Source organism: Hyposmocoma kahamanoa, unplaced genomic scaffold, assembly GCF_003589595.1.
Source record: "Hyposmocoma kahamanoa isolate Upper Pololo Valley unplaced genomic scaffold, ASM358959v1 289, whole genome shotgun sequence".
NCBI lineage: Eukaryota > Metazoa > Arthropoda > Insecta > Lepidoptera > Cosmopterigidae > Hyposmocoma > Hyposmocoma kahamanoa.
This window is the reverse complement of record NW_020653777.1, coordinates 1,820,700-1,834,740: the sequence shown is the minus strand read 5'-3', so window position 1 is coordinate 1,834,740 and position 14,041 is coordinate 1,820,700. Positions and strand designations below refer to the sequence as shown.

The 14,041-nt window shown below is 39.2% G+C and overlaps 1 protein-coding gene across 1 annotated transcript in view; it reads left to right on the top strand.

The window, feature by feature from the left end:
- The window catches only part of LOC113229158 (putative uncharacterized protein DDB_G0282133), a 35,879-nt gene extending 22,882 nt beyond the window's left edge, over positions 1 to 12,997 (top strand). The window contains exons 4-11 of the mRNA XM_026462671.1: positions 1,847 to 1,903; positions 2,827 to 2,859; positions 6,540 to 6,665; positions 7,767 to 7,977; positions 9,222 to 9,329; positions 10,060 to 10,207; positions 11,186 to 11,375; positions 12,854 to 12,997. Of these exons, the coding sequence (XP_026318456.1) occupies positions 1,847 to 1,903; positions 2,827 to 2,859; positions 6,540 to 6,665; positions 7,767 to 7,977; positions 9,222 to 9,329; positions 10,060 to 10,207; positions 11,186 to 11,375; positions 12,854 to 12,976 (996 nt within the window). The 3' untranslated portion in view covers positions 12,977 to 12,997. The remainder of the gene's footprint in view (positions 1 to 1,846; positions 1,904 to 2,826; positions 2,860 to 6,539; positions 6,666 to 7,766; positions 7,978 to 9,221; positions 9,330 to 10,059; positions 10,208 to 11,185; positions 11,376 to 12,853) is intronic.
- Positions 12,998 to 14,041: the final 1,044 nt, after the last annotated feature.

The window sequence follows — 14,041 nt, the reverse complement described above, 5'->3', positions numbered from 1 at the left end:
TGAGTGTCTTGCATGTCAAGGGCAACAGTGGGACGTATAATTACTTGATTATGATATAATCATGCTGAGAATACATCAAAAACTTATCTCCTTTAATCACACATCCCGGTTCCGGGTTTAATAGTCCATTGCCTCGTAAATGTTTAGTTGTTATTTCCGACAAACATATGATTCGAACGCGGCACTCGGTGCAACATGAGTATAGCCATGTGTTGCGTGCATGCAATTTGATCCACCTATCAGCACATTTCTTTGCGACAGGTGTGCAATATGGTTTGTTTTCATTATTTATTTGCATTTGTAAGTCGCACAGGGATTGCTCCATGGTCATTGAATATATGGACTGATTCACCGGGCAAAACATCTGTTGATCAGTGTGATGGATGCAGTGTTGCATGTCATTTTCTGTCATAGGTATTAGCGTATCTTTCTTAACATTCACAGCTAAATATTTTGTTGCGGTGGTTGTATAAACAACGCTTCCCTGTTTTCTTTGATGGATGTCGATAATCTTATTTAACTCGAAGGAATCGCGGTTTAAAAGAAGTATATTTATTTCTATGATCAGTAAGTTTCTAGTCACTCTTGCTTTCACGTGCAGAAGACCATATAAATGTCGTACAGTTGGCAAGACTAGGTCACTTTGCAATTGTGTTGATATGGTGTTCAACTCTTGCTGTAGCTGCTTTCAGTCAGTGTATTGCACTGCATTCAGTATTTTTAGTAGGTATTTCCAATAAAAAACTACTTAGAACGTTTAAGATTGTAGTGAAAGCCTGGTACCATCGTGGTACATTTAATCTGGGTGGTTTTGGTACATTTCATGTACGGTGGTTTCAGATTTTATTTTGATTTACATGTTCCGATTCTATGAAGTGGTTTTTTGTGTATTGTTTTTCTAATGCGGCTGACTGCGGTTCAATCATAAATCAAAGTAAATAAAGATTAAAAAAGTAACGATTTTTTCAATCCAATTAACAGAAAACTCTTATCAAATTATAGTTTATTATTAAAACAATTAATTTTAACGGTCCAGTTAAAAATTACTTTCAATTCATAGTCGAGATTTAACTTAAGAGTGAAATAGTTCAATGGAAAGTAAACTATTTTTAGCAGCATGGCTTGTAAGTAAACCTGTGTATACCTCGTATGCCTGGAAGGTATTGCTATCTAGCAAAAAGGCCGCGTTATATATTAAAATTTTTCATTTTTATACTTAGATAAATTATTGTTCTGTGTTGCCACTGTAATTTTATGAATTATGTATATTATAAATACGAAAGTAACTATGTCTGCTACATTTTTACGTTTAAACCGCTGAACCAATTTTGATGAATTTTGGTATAGAGATAGATGGAACCTAGGAGAAGGACCTAGGTCACTTTTTGTCACAAAAATAAATATTAAAGTTTGTATGCAGAACCAATAAAACTATGAAAATTACAGTACGGCTACTCGAAGTAGGTACTTATTAAACGCAGACCAAGTAAAATTAAAGAATAATAATTTCATTCATTACATTGACGTTGATTGCTCTATTAAGGATGTGAAAAAAAGCCGACCTCAAAAGTCCGCGCGGAATTACATCTATTTGCCAAGTTTTATTGAAATCGGTTACCGGAAAGTGCACGAAACCGGATGCATCCCCTAGTTTGTCACCCTTAGAGTGGAATATTTTTTTCAAATTTAAATGGGATCACTACTGAGGTACCCTCTTTCCAACAAAAAAGATCGTCAAAATCGGTTCACAAATTTAGTTATCGTGCAACATACATAAAAACAAAACACAGTCGCATTGAGAACCTCCATCTTTTATAAAGTCGGTTAAAAATAACTTTGTTTTCAGTTACTAGTCACCATTCACACAACGAATGCGACTGGCGATGTGTCCCAATTTCAACTGGTAAGTTCAATTCTGACGTAATAAAATAAATGCAAACTTTTTTATAGTATCCAGAGACGGGACTAACAAGTAGTGCGCTTGATGGTAAGCTACACAGCTGTCCCTAAGAGTGGTTACACGCGGCGATGCAAACGCGCGATTGCTTCGCTACACTTGCAATATACAGCCGATTGCATCGATACAAACGCGCGTATGCATCACTGCACTTGGGATTTATAGGTGATTGCATCGATGCAAATGCAAGCGTGTGCATCGTTGCTTAAAATAGCGCGTGTGCAAAGGTAAACGATCAGCGACTGTATCGCTGGTAAAAGTCGGCGTGTGTAACCGCTCTATTGCAGTGCCACTCACAGCTTTAAATTGCAAAGATCTGAGACTTAAGTTGACGAGTCCACTGCGCCCGTCACTCTGAGTCATAAGTTGACAAGTCCCATGTGCCTGTAATTTCACCAGCACCTAGAAATATATAAGGTGGTACTTCTACCAACGAACTCTTCCACAAAGAGCTCTAGATACTGATACTAAATTGTAGTTGCAGTGCCAATCAGAACTTTAAATTACAAAGATCTGAGACTTAAGTTGACGAGTCATCCTGATACTTAAGTAGATAAGTCCCATGTGCCTGTTATTTCACCGGCACCTTCTAAAACAGAACACAGTAAGGGTCATATTACCGCTTGGCGGCAGAAATAGGTAAGGTAGCAGTACTTCCTTGGACGAATTCTTTCATAAGGAGCTCTACTGCTGTTAAGGTTATGAACTTACGTATAACGTGTGAAGTTGCCGTTCTGCATTGGGCCAGCAGCGTGGGGAAATAACATGGTCTAAACTCTCTTTTTAGAGGAAATTGACGAGTAACACTGTTAGCATATAGGTAGGTATATTGGGTTGATGTTTATTATAATATTTTTTTTGTTTTACAGCTCGCGCGACTGTCTTTCCCTACGGTGGAAACGGTAACTATTATTTTGTTTTTATTACACGTGCCTACTTAAGGTAATCTGTGGTAGCCTAACGGTTTGACCTACCGCTTCTAAAACAGAAGCTCTTGGGTTCGAACCCGGGCTAGCACGTTTGTTTTTCGAAATTTATGTGCGAACTTTAATTTGAAAGAAGGATGGCGACATCCCGTTTATTTTGTGACCCAGTGTTTTTGACGACGTGCATTAAAGAGACCTATCAATACTTGAGATTCATGAGATTCACAACAAGTTTTCAGTTTGTTCCTAAAAATATTAAAGAACTTGCTGAATATTCCTAAATCTGCCAAACTCTGTTCTCAATCTCAGACATTGGCATTGGCAAGAGGTTTCTTGTCAAAACGTTCCTTTGCTAACTTTCGAATCTCTCACTTAAATATTGAAACTAATTTTTTTAATTTAAATAATAAAACGTAAAATTATACTAGCAAAGCCCATGAACGGCACTTCGTTGATTTTGGGTCAGCTTTCCCATCCTTCTTTGCCATGGCTTTTCAATTAAGGAAAACATTGTGATGACGCTTGCACACATCTAAAAGCAATGTGTGTATAATCGCAGTGCGCTCGCGTAAGAACTAAAGTCCAAACCCTCTCATTGTGAGATGAGACTCGTGCCCAGTGGGACTACAAATAGGCTAACTTAAATATAACGCACACACACTTAACATAGCCCCACACTAGGGAAACCCTGTGTCGCGGGTGCCATGGACACACATAGACAACCACAAATTACACTCAAACTCATGAGAGAAATAAATATAGGCCATACAAATATTTCTCTCGGCCCGGGAATCGAACCTGGGACCTCTGCGTGGCAGTCTGGCATGGTAACCGTTCGGCCACGGAGGCAGTTTAAGTTAGTTACTATTATATTATATTATACTTAGGGTTGGAATCTACTTATCAACATAACACGGTACCTACGTATATTATTGAAATGAATACCCAGCATCGCGGATTGGTATCTCGATTACGGGAGTATGATTATTAAATAAGAGTAAACACCGACGCTGAGCTATGGCCTACTTGCACTGCTACAGCACACTTACATACTGGGTGTCAGGCAGTGCTGCGACTCTGCTGTTTTTTTTTTCTTTTTATTACATTACATATTTTTCTCTTATGTATGTGTGTCTGTAGATCCAAACAAACCCTTTATCTATCTACCTAAATAAAAATGAAATGTTGAACAATACTTAATTCAAACTACCACAAACCAAACAATAAACATAATTATATACTTGTTACGGACGGCTGTACGCGTACGGCCGTCCGTAACAGGCGCCCTCTTCTTCGGTGTGGCAAAAGCTTTCGATAGTCTGGCACAACGGCTTACTTTACAAACTGTATAATCTCGGCGTGTCTGATCGTCTCGTGGACATCATTCGAGACTTCTTGTCGAACCGCTCTTTCCGCTACCGAGATGAGGGCGCACTCTCCTCCCCTCACCCCGTAAGAGCTGGAGTCCCGCAAGGCTCTGTCCTCTCGCCCCTCCTATTCTCCCTGTACACTTGCGATATCCCGAAGTATCAGGCAGTAAATCTCGCCCTCTTTGCCGACGACACTGCGCTCTATTATTCGGCGCGCAGCTCCAAGTTATTTTCCGCGGCTCTCCAATCTGCCACCACACGCCTAGGCGAGTGGTTTCGCAGATGGAGAATCGAAGTCAAAACCAACAAAAGCGCGGCGGTATTCTTCACGCGAAGTAGAAGTTATGAGCCGGCTCCACCCCCTTCTCAACGAGCATAGCAAACTCTCCCTTCGCAATAAGGTGAGATTGTACACGACCTGCATCCGCCCAATCATGACGTACGCCAGCGTCGCATTCGCTCAGGCAAATCCCGCGCTAATACACCGCCTGCAGGCTCTCCAAAATAGATTCATGCGCAACGCGACGGGTGCCCCGTGGTACCTGCGCAACGCTAACCTCCACATACATTTACGGCTCCCCACAATAGCCCAATTCATAAAACAGGCATCGAGGAAATACTTCGACTCTGCTCCTCACCACCCCAACCCCCTCGTGGTGGCTGCATCCAACTACGACCACCTTAGGGAATACCCCCACCGCGTACGCAGGATCCGTCGGCCAAGGGAAGTCCTCAACGACCCTATCACTATCGCTACTTTGAAGGCCAACCAGATCGCTAATCAGTCCATGTCATCACGCACCAATCGTCCTCGCCGGCGAGGTCGTAGAGCCCCTCATCTCAGCACGTACACTGGTAGATTCTCCCCTATAGCACGCCCTTCTGGCGGAAGTGTCCAGTAGCGCCCTGTGCCGAGGTCCGTGCCCACTTGGGCGCCCTCAGCCTCGCTACTTAAAGTTTATTAACGGGTTCAGCTCGCCCTTTAATCCGGTGGCGCAGTCAAGGCCATCAGCGGCCAACTGCAAAACGTCCTTCATAAAATAAAATGTAATATTCAATTGTAATTGCATTCAGTTATATTCGATATTCTTATTCGGTTGTTCGATAAGACAGATGGACATAGAAATAAGCTGTTCAAGTAAGTTTTATGGAATTGTATACAGTACGCTTCCAAGTTTCAATAAACCAGAAGATTTACGTTTTTTTTTTCAAAGTCAAAACATTTATTGCATTCACGTTGTTACATTTATAGGTGTTAAATTATTGGTATAGATCAACATGAACCCTGCGCAGCAATGTCAAATCTAAAATCAGAATATAATTTGTGTTACAATTTACTTACAATATATGAGAATTTAAATGAATTAAAAATATAAATTTTTGCCATCGTCAAAAGGTCATATTAAATATGTATTAAGTATGTCATACATATAATAATAAATTACAACCTAAAAACTAGTTCAGTTCAAAACATTCTAGAATTATATTTAACATTAGTCAACTTAATTTTTTTTAAATTATTAGTTAAGATGTTTATTGCGAACACGTGGTAAATATGATGCACATTTAAATTTTCCAGTATCCACACATATGCTGGTTGGGTATCGCCACAGACATATATCTAATCGCAATATAGTACACACTAATGTAATCATTAATTCTTCAAAAACAAAAACAAAAAACAAAATAGGACAAATATGACATGCCTACTCAATTAACTCAAATTATTAATAATTAATAACAACTCAAAGTAAACATTCACAAAATAATGGTAAGTATCTCAAATCAAATATTCACATATTTATTTGTAAGTCAATGCATATTAATAAATCCAACTTAACTTAACATTCACATTATATCATCATATATTAATTTTTATTATTATTTATCAATATTAAACTTTTTATTTTAATTTTATTATTTTTCTTTTCGTTAATTTTTATGTACACTATATCAAATTGATAAAAACTCTTGCACCGAATAGAAGCTTTTTAATAATAAATAATTTTTTAATGCATGTTTAAATTTATCTATATTAGTTTCTGTTTTTATATGTTCTGGTATTTTATTATAAGTTTTTACCGCCACTGCAAAGGGCCCTGAGTGAACTAAATTTAATTTTGAAGTTGGACTTTAGACTTTAGAAAATAGAAAGAATTAGACTTTTATTGAACAAAAGAAGGACACCTAACGCAAGTCTGGTTATAGAAACAAGCCGCGCTGCTATGTTTCTATGGCGTTACAATAAATGCCTTATTATACTATGCCTTAAATCACTATTTCCAGAAACCGTACAACATGCCTAGCGCGAAAGAAATCGACCCGAAGACGAGCTACGCCGATGAGAAATTCAACAAATTGCAGGAGTACTATAACTATATGAACAGCAGAATGAAGGAACCACATAACCCTGTACGTTCCCACTGTTTAAAGCCCCAAACGACCGCTTTTGAAGGCACAGGGCACGATACGTATACGAGATAAGACGATACGTATAGTTAAGTGCTGCATATTGCATGCCTATAAATGCCGCAGCAAAATAACCTTACAATTTTAAGATATAATTTATATAAAATAGGTGAATTTTAGAAAACCATTTTTTTTTAATGGGATCAGAGCAACGTATATGATGTTTTCTAATATTTATATTTTTAAGTTCTGCCGCCTTACCTATTACTGCGTTCCGGTTTTGAAGAGTAGGCGTGCTGCCTTGTGAAATTACAAGCAGATGGGACTTGTCAACTTATGTCTCAGGGTGACGAGCGCAGTGCAGTGCCCTTTGAGCTGCATTGCAACTGTCGTGGATGGGCGTGTCGCTTACTTTCAGACCCACGACTTGTTCGTCCCGTCACCTGGTATAATAATAAAAAAAATAACACTGCGCACATCACCTCGAGCATTGACTTACAATTATATGGACGTCGGGTCCGCGCTAAAAAGTGTCCGAACTTATAGGGCGTTAAAATCGTATACAGAGCGTCATTCACGCTTTAGTCTTCGTTTGTTCGACTGACAGCGAAGCAAGCAAAATTAGACAGTACTGCGATGACATTACAATTTAAATTCAACGTTTTAGCTTTTTCATATTCCTTTAAATGTCACTACGTTTAAATAGGTTGACTTGGAACATTTTTTTCGTGGTTTTTGTATTAGACCCGTCGTCCATTTATTTGTAAGACAATGACCTCGAGACATATGTACGTTGGCAAGTCTCATGTGCCTATAATTTCACCAGCACCCTTACCCGTCAAAACCGGAACGCAGTAATGCTCACACTATGGCTTGGCGCAGAAACAGTTGAGGTGCAGTACTTCCCTGGACGAACTCTTTCAAAAAGGAGCTCTACTGCAATTGAAACTAGTATTGTTATGAATTGTATTGATTGTTGAATGAATGATGAATGGTGGGTCACCCGTGACCATGGGACCTGTTAAGGCCAGAGATGTTGGTTTGTTTGAAAAAATAAATATAAAAAAATTGTTTCATTTCCAAACCTTCTGTGTTTTATATTAGTCAGAACGTCGGGAGATCTTGGAAACAGGCGGAAAAAAACTATTCCAGTTTATAGACACGCATATAAAGGACATGAAACGCTTGTTGTTCGCCACTGACATGGCCCTCATGTCCATGGTGCTGCTGAAGCTTAATATGAAAATGGACACGTCTGTAACAAAAATAAAGACAGCGCAGGCGAAGATACCTTTTGGATTGTATACTAGTCCAGGTAAGAACATAATTTTATTGTAAAACTTTTTATCGTATAGATGACGTACACTATAAACACTTAAAAAATCAAAAGAATCTTTATTTCATAGATAAATAATATTACACTTGAAATCGTCACATTGGTTAAACTCTACCGCTCATTCGTAAGCCAGAGTACACTCTTATCATACTACAAAGATTCTCTGACGGAGTACAACTAACCCTATAATCACATATTTGTGTTTCAGTATGTGGGAACTTTGATATTATCATTATTTGTGTTACCTTGCTTTTAGATGTATATATTTATTAAGTACCAATTATAATATACCGCACACACTCAACATAGCTCCGTACTAAGGAAACCCTGTGTCGCCATGGACACACATAGACAACCACAAATTACACCCAAACTCACGAGAGAAATAAATGTAGGCCATACAACTATTTCTCCCGGCCCGGGAATCGAACCAGGGACCTCTGTGTGGCATAGTGACTTCAATGTAATATGTAGCAGGTATGTATATATTTTTTTAATTTTGCGTTTATTGCTGGCGTCGAGGTCTACGGGCTTACTGAACACCAGTGCTGTGGTATGTTACTGCAGCAGATGTTAAGTCCCGTGTTGGTATGACGCTGCAACATAGACCATACCAGGCCATCTACTTTGTATATTTACTTTAATTTTGATTGTAATTATACGTCAAATAATTATTTGTATGTAAACTGTTGGTTGTGTGGTATTGTGTTGTTGTATTGTGCCAATAAAAGTATGTTTATGTCAGTTCCCAGAGCCCTGCTTCAAGGTTTGAAGTAAGGGTAGGTGTTGCAAGGTACAGTGCTTTTAATTTGTGTTTGAGAGCGTTGTAGGTACGTGTTACTATCATGGCGTCATTCCCATTTATTGCACACTAATATTAGTTAATTACAAGTATTCATTAGACTGACAAAATGATTAAATTTCGTGACGAAATACTTTCATAGATTTCTCATAGATGGCGTTACGGCTAAAAAGTCGTTCAAACAGATCCGACAACAAGCACATAGAAAAATTCGTGAGCTCCGCTGGTTAGTTGGCATAGCGTCTGGCACGGTTTGCTAGAAGACGTCGGTCCGATCTTTGTATTAATAATTATGAATAAGTTCCTTACATAAAATTGCTACTACATTGTGCTTGAATGCCTCAGATCTGTGGAGACAGGATTTTCCAGTATTTGACCAAAATATGGTGACCCACTAATAATAATTTACCTTGATTTGCAGAGTTTAAATGTCTGGGCACATCGTACTACATCGCGTCCGCGCATAATCAAGAAGACGTGCAAATGATTCTCGCCAGTGAACGAAAACCACACTGTTATACATTCAGAGGTAACGTTTACATATCACACACTGAGAAGGATGATAGTGACACAACGCAAAATACTCGATTTTGAATAGGTACCTAATGAGCAGAGATTGGCAAGCGCCCGGGTTTTAGTAGCAGTGGAGCTTCTTGTGAAAGAGTTCGTCCAGGGAAGGGTAACGAACTCGAATTTCTTTTTCCGAAATAACGTTTGTTCGAATGTTCATTACACGGAAAACCGAATTATAACGAATCCATTGTTCTTTCAAGACATGTTGGATGTTTATCGCAAGGACACGATTAAGTTCTGTTAGGTTAGGTTAAGTTAGGTTTAAAAGAAAAACATTTTCCTTTCAAAATTACTTTCGAGGTTATGAAAATTCGAGCAAACGGTATTTCTGGAAAATGTCATTTCAGACTACTGATAGGTAACCCCAGGGAAGTACTGCCACTTTACCTATTTCTGCCGGCAAGCAGTAATGTGAGTATTACTGTGTATTGGTTTAGACGGGTAAGGGTGCTGGAGAAATTACAGGCAAGTACATGCGACTTGTCTACTTATGCCTCCGTTAGACGGGCGCAGTGGCGGTGCACCTAAGATCTTTGCTATTAAAAGCTTTAAATGGCACTGCAACTGTTATGGACAGGCGTGTCGCTTACCAACAGGCGTACGACTTGTTCGCCCCGTCACTTGGTGTTATAAAAAAAGAATATATATATACATAACAATACTTGTGTTTCTCTTATTATTTCTAGGTGCATTCGCCTTTATCGGTTTTTATCACCGACACTCGGAAACATCATACGTCGGTCCACACGCGGAACAGTTTCAAGCCAAAGATCCGAGTCAAGGACTGTACTGTCAATCCGACGATAGCTGGACCGACGCACAATGTATTTACAAGTAAATATTCCTTAGTTTTGTTAATCATTAGTGAAGTGGTAGCCTAATAGATTGACCAACCGCCTCTCAATCAGAGGCCGAGGGTTCGTTTCGTTCGAAAATTTTACTGCCACCTTACCTATTTCTGCCGCCAAGCAGTAATGTCAGCATTACGGTGCTGGTGAAATTACAGGCACATGGATCTTGTCAACTTGTCTCAAGGTGGCGGGCGCAGCGGCAGTGCCCCTCAGATATCTTTGTGATTTAAATCTCTTAGTGGTACTGCAATACTGGGCAGGCGTGTCGCTTACCATCAGGCGCACGAATTGTTCGTCCCGTCACTTGATGTTATAACTGCCACTGAGTTTCTCGTAATTTATGTTTGAAATTTAACATGAGCTTTTCGGTGAAGAAACACATCGTGATGACAAACATCATTATGCAATATGGTTACAAAACATTACTTCCATGCCGTTCCGCTGCAATGTAAATTGAGCCTTAGTGATTCGTGAAAGCAGTTAATTCCCATCATCATCAACGACAGCGTGAATTCACACACTGCTGGGTATAGGCTTTCCGAAGTTTGTGCCATCTACCACGGTCCCGTGCTAGCCGCATCCATTGCTGCCCCGCGACGCGTACTATGTCGTCGACCCACCTTGCAACACCCTTGCCCGACGCTTCTTTTGCCCAACCTCGGCCACCAATCAGTCGATGCCTTGCTCCACCTGTTACCACCTTGACTTGCTAGGTGAGCCCAGCCCCGCACCTGCCAACGCACTGGCCAGCGCGGCGTTTTATGACTAAACTCCCATTGTTATAAGTTAATTCTCAGTGAGATTTATTATGAACGTTATTAACCCCCAAAGTGTGTGTACCAATCAAGTGATTTATGTTTATCACACAAGCTCGTGCCGCTGCTGCTAGGTCAAAGCGTTAGACTACCACAGTTTTTACTATATATTTTTTATTAATTTAACGAATAATTACAATGTCCAGAATAAATCCTCGTGAAGAATTCCCCGAGTCTGTAGAATACGAGCCGAAAGTGTCATACTGGTGTGGCCCATACCGCTATTTCATTCCCGCCACGACTGACGTCCGTTGCATCTTTTCGATATTCTCAATGAACTTCGTGCTGCGTTTCGGTTATGATGGCGTGCAGTACAAGAGCTCCGATCTTTCTTTTGTAAGTATTTTTCGCACCATTGCTAGAAAGAAAGAAAATACATTTGCTTGCACACCTCAAATGACACCACCCACGAATAAAAAATAAAATAAAAAGAAACAGCCCAGAAAAAGAAATAAAAAGATATTTCTTTTATTCTTGTTTCTTGTTTTTCTTTTTTCTTTCTGTGTTGTTGTGAAAAACTAGAATACGAATAAAACATTCATACTTAAGACACAAATAAATAAGAAGAAAATCACAAACAAAACGAAAAGTAAATTACACCACATATTATTTAATTAAATATAACACACTAAGTATAGAAATACTTTGAGTGGTGCCAGACGCGGTAACAAAAGGATCACTAACTCAGTATTTGCTGGAAAACGCGATGCGTTCCAGCACTGATTTTCAGTTAGGACCATAGATTTAGTATGTAGGTAGTTAGGACCCTAAAATGAATACAAAGATCAATCAAGCACTAACAAAAATTCCTTCGCTCAGGCTGGACTCGAACCAGCGCCTTCAGCATACCGTGCTAAACGCTCTTTAAATTGAGCTACGGAACAAACCAGAGGACCTTACGAATTTTTCTTTGTGCTTGTTGCAGATCTTTGTTTTTTGGTTTTTAACGGCTTTTTTTTTAATATATAGCCTTTTTAACGTCAGAAATAACATAAAAAGACATTTATTTATCCACAAAACACATAAGCATAATAACATGCAAGCGAACAATTAAAACAAAAGGAAAAACTTAAAAAGGAAGAGAAACTCCGCATTGCTGATTTGCAGTCTTCACCTATTGTTATTTGCTTGCGGCATCGGATCGACAATGTGTGCACCGGCCGGAGTGTATAGTAAACACCAAGTAATTATACAGAGGCTGTCTGTATTGCACTATATGAAAAATTTAAATCTTAATTTTTTTATTTAATGTTGCTAGGTGATCTAACTTCATTTCTGCACAGACAGAAGCCCTTGTATACATATATTTTTAAAGAATATAGTGTTTTGGATACCCTCCGCCCAGGTAGGCGAAGTGTTACGTCGAATTCGTAGAAACTTATTAGTCGGAGAATCTGTTTCGCTCCATTGCTTTCCGGTGGGAACGTAGAAACGTAACGGCACACTACGGCATCTTTAATGTCAGAAATTTACAGAAGGTTTACTGTTTGTAAAATTGTATAATATCGAGTTCTTAGGTTTTCGCCATTGTTACACATAGGAAATGAAACTATTTTTCCGGATTTAAATCGCGTATATTTGTTCTTTCAAACAAACCAACGTTTCGGGCCCGTTACAGGTCCCATAGCCGCGGTTGACTGAGGTGGTACAGTCTTAATTTTAATTAATATTAGACATAACTGGTTGATGACTGTACCACCTTAGTCAACCTGTAAAGGGCCCGAAACGTCGGTTTGTAAAAAACAAATATACGCGATTTAAATCCGGAAAAAAATTTCATTTCATAAATTGTGTAATATTTATTTTTTCCACAGATGTACCAAAACGGGCAAGTGTTCTACACGGATGAGCCGTGGGCGGGCATGTCCTGTTGGAACTGGGCGTGCAAATGGCGACACAATCAAAATCAACGCTCCAACGAGTTCTTCGTCAGTTAAATATGTCGATTCTTATGTCTCTTTCGGAATTTGATCTCGTTCATATGACCACCTCGAGCACGTTTGCTGTTAGTCAAACAATCGATCTATTGAAAAGGAAGTTCGATAATCGCGTATTGTCGCGAAATGCTCCAATCAAATCGCCACCTCGCTCATGCGATCTAACGCCATTGGATTACTTTTTATGGGGTTAAGTTTAGTCGTTGGTGTATGCCAACAACGTGGCACAACGTTAAATGAGCTCAGGAACAATATCAAACACGAAATTTCTAACATTTCGTCCGATATGTGAGGAAAAGTGGTGGAAAATTGGCTCCAAAGAATTGAACGCTGCAAATGTGCTCGATCATATGAACGAGATCAAATTCCATCCTTAAATGTAACATGTATAGGTACTGCACCTGGAATAAATTTCAGCTCGATATCTCAATTATTGTGTTTTATTGAAATGCAAAATTGTTACATCCCTATTAAAAAAAACCTATATTTGTATGCGCCATGTTCACTAGATGTGGCAGAATAATACGTCCATGGGCAGAATGGAAACTCATGGGAATATACTAAGGCTCCATCTCAAATTGACACATTACTCAACTACGTAGTAAGGAGCTGTCACTAGACTGTTAAAACTATTAGAGCAATTTTTATAATATGTATCCACGAGTATACAAACGCTCACTGCGAGTACATAACCAGAAAAAGAGACGAAATAATGGCCATCCATACCCGGCCACTCATCAGGCAAATGGGCCTTGTATCACTTAAATATCAACTCTCGTTTGCGCTGAAATCACAAATTTAGAAAACTGAAATAGTACAGCGCCAACAACTTGACTTGTGTGTATATTACAAATACGTATATTACAAAAATATTCTGTATTTATTGTAATCTCTAACAATGGGGGCTGTTCCATTCGCAGTGGCAGTGTCCCTAAGATCTTTGCGATTTAAAGCTTAGAGTGGCACTGCAACTGTTATGGACAGGCGCGTAGCATACCATCAGGCGCACGACTTGTTCGTCCCGTCATTTGATATGATATAAAAAAAAATTCAAGGGTCGTTTTA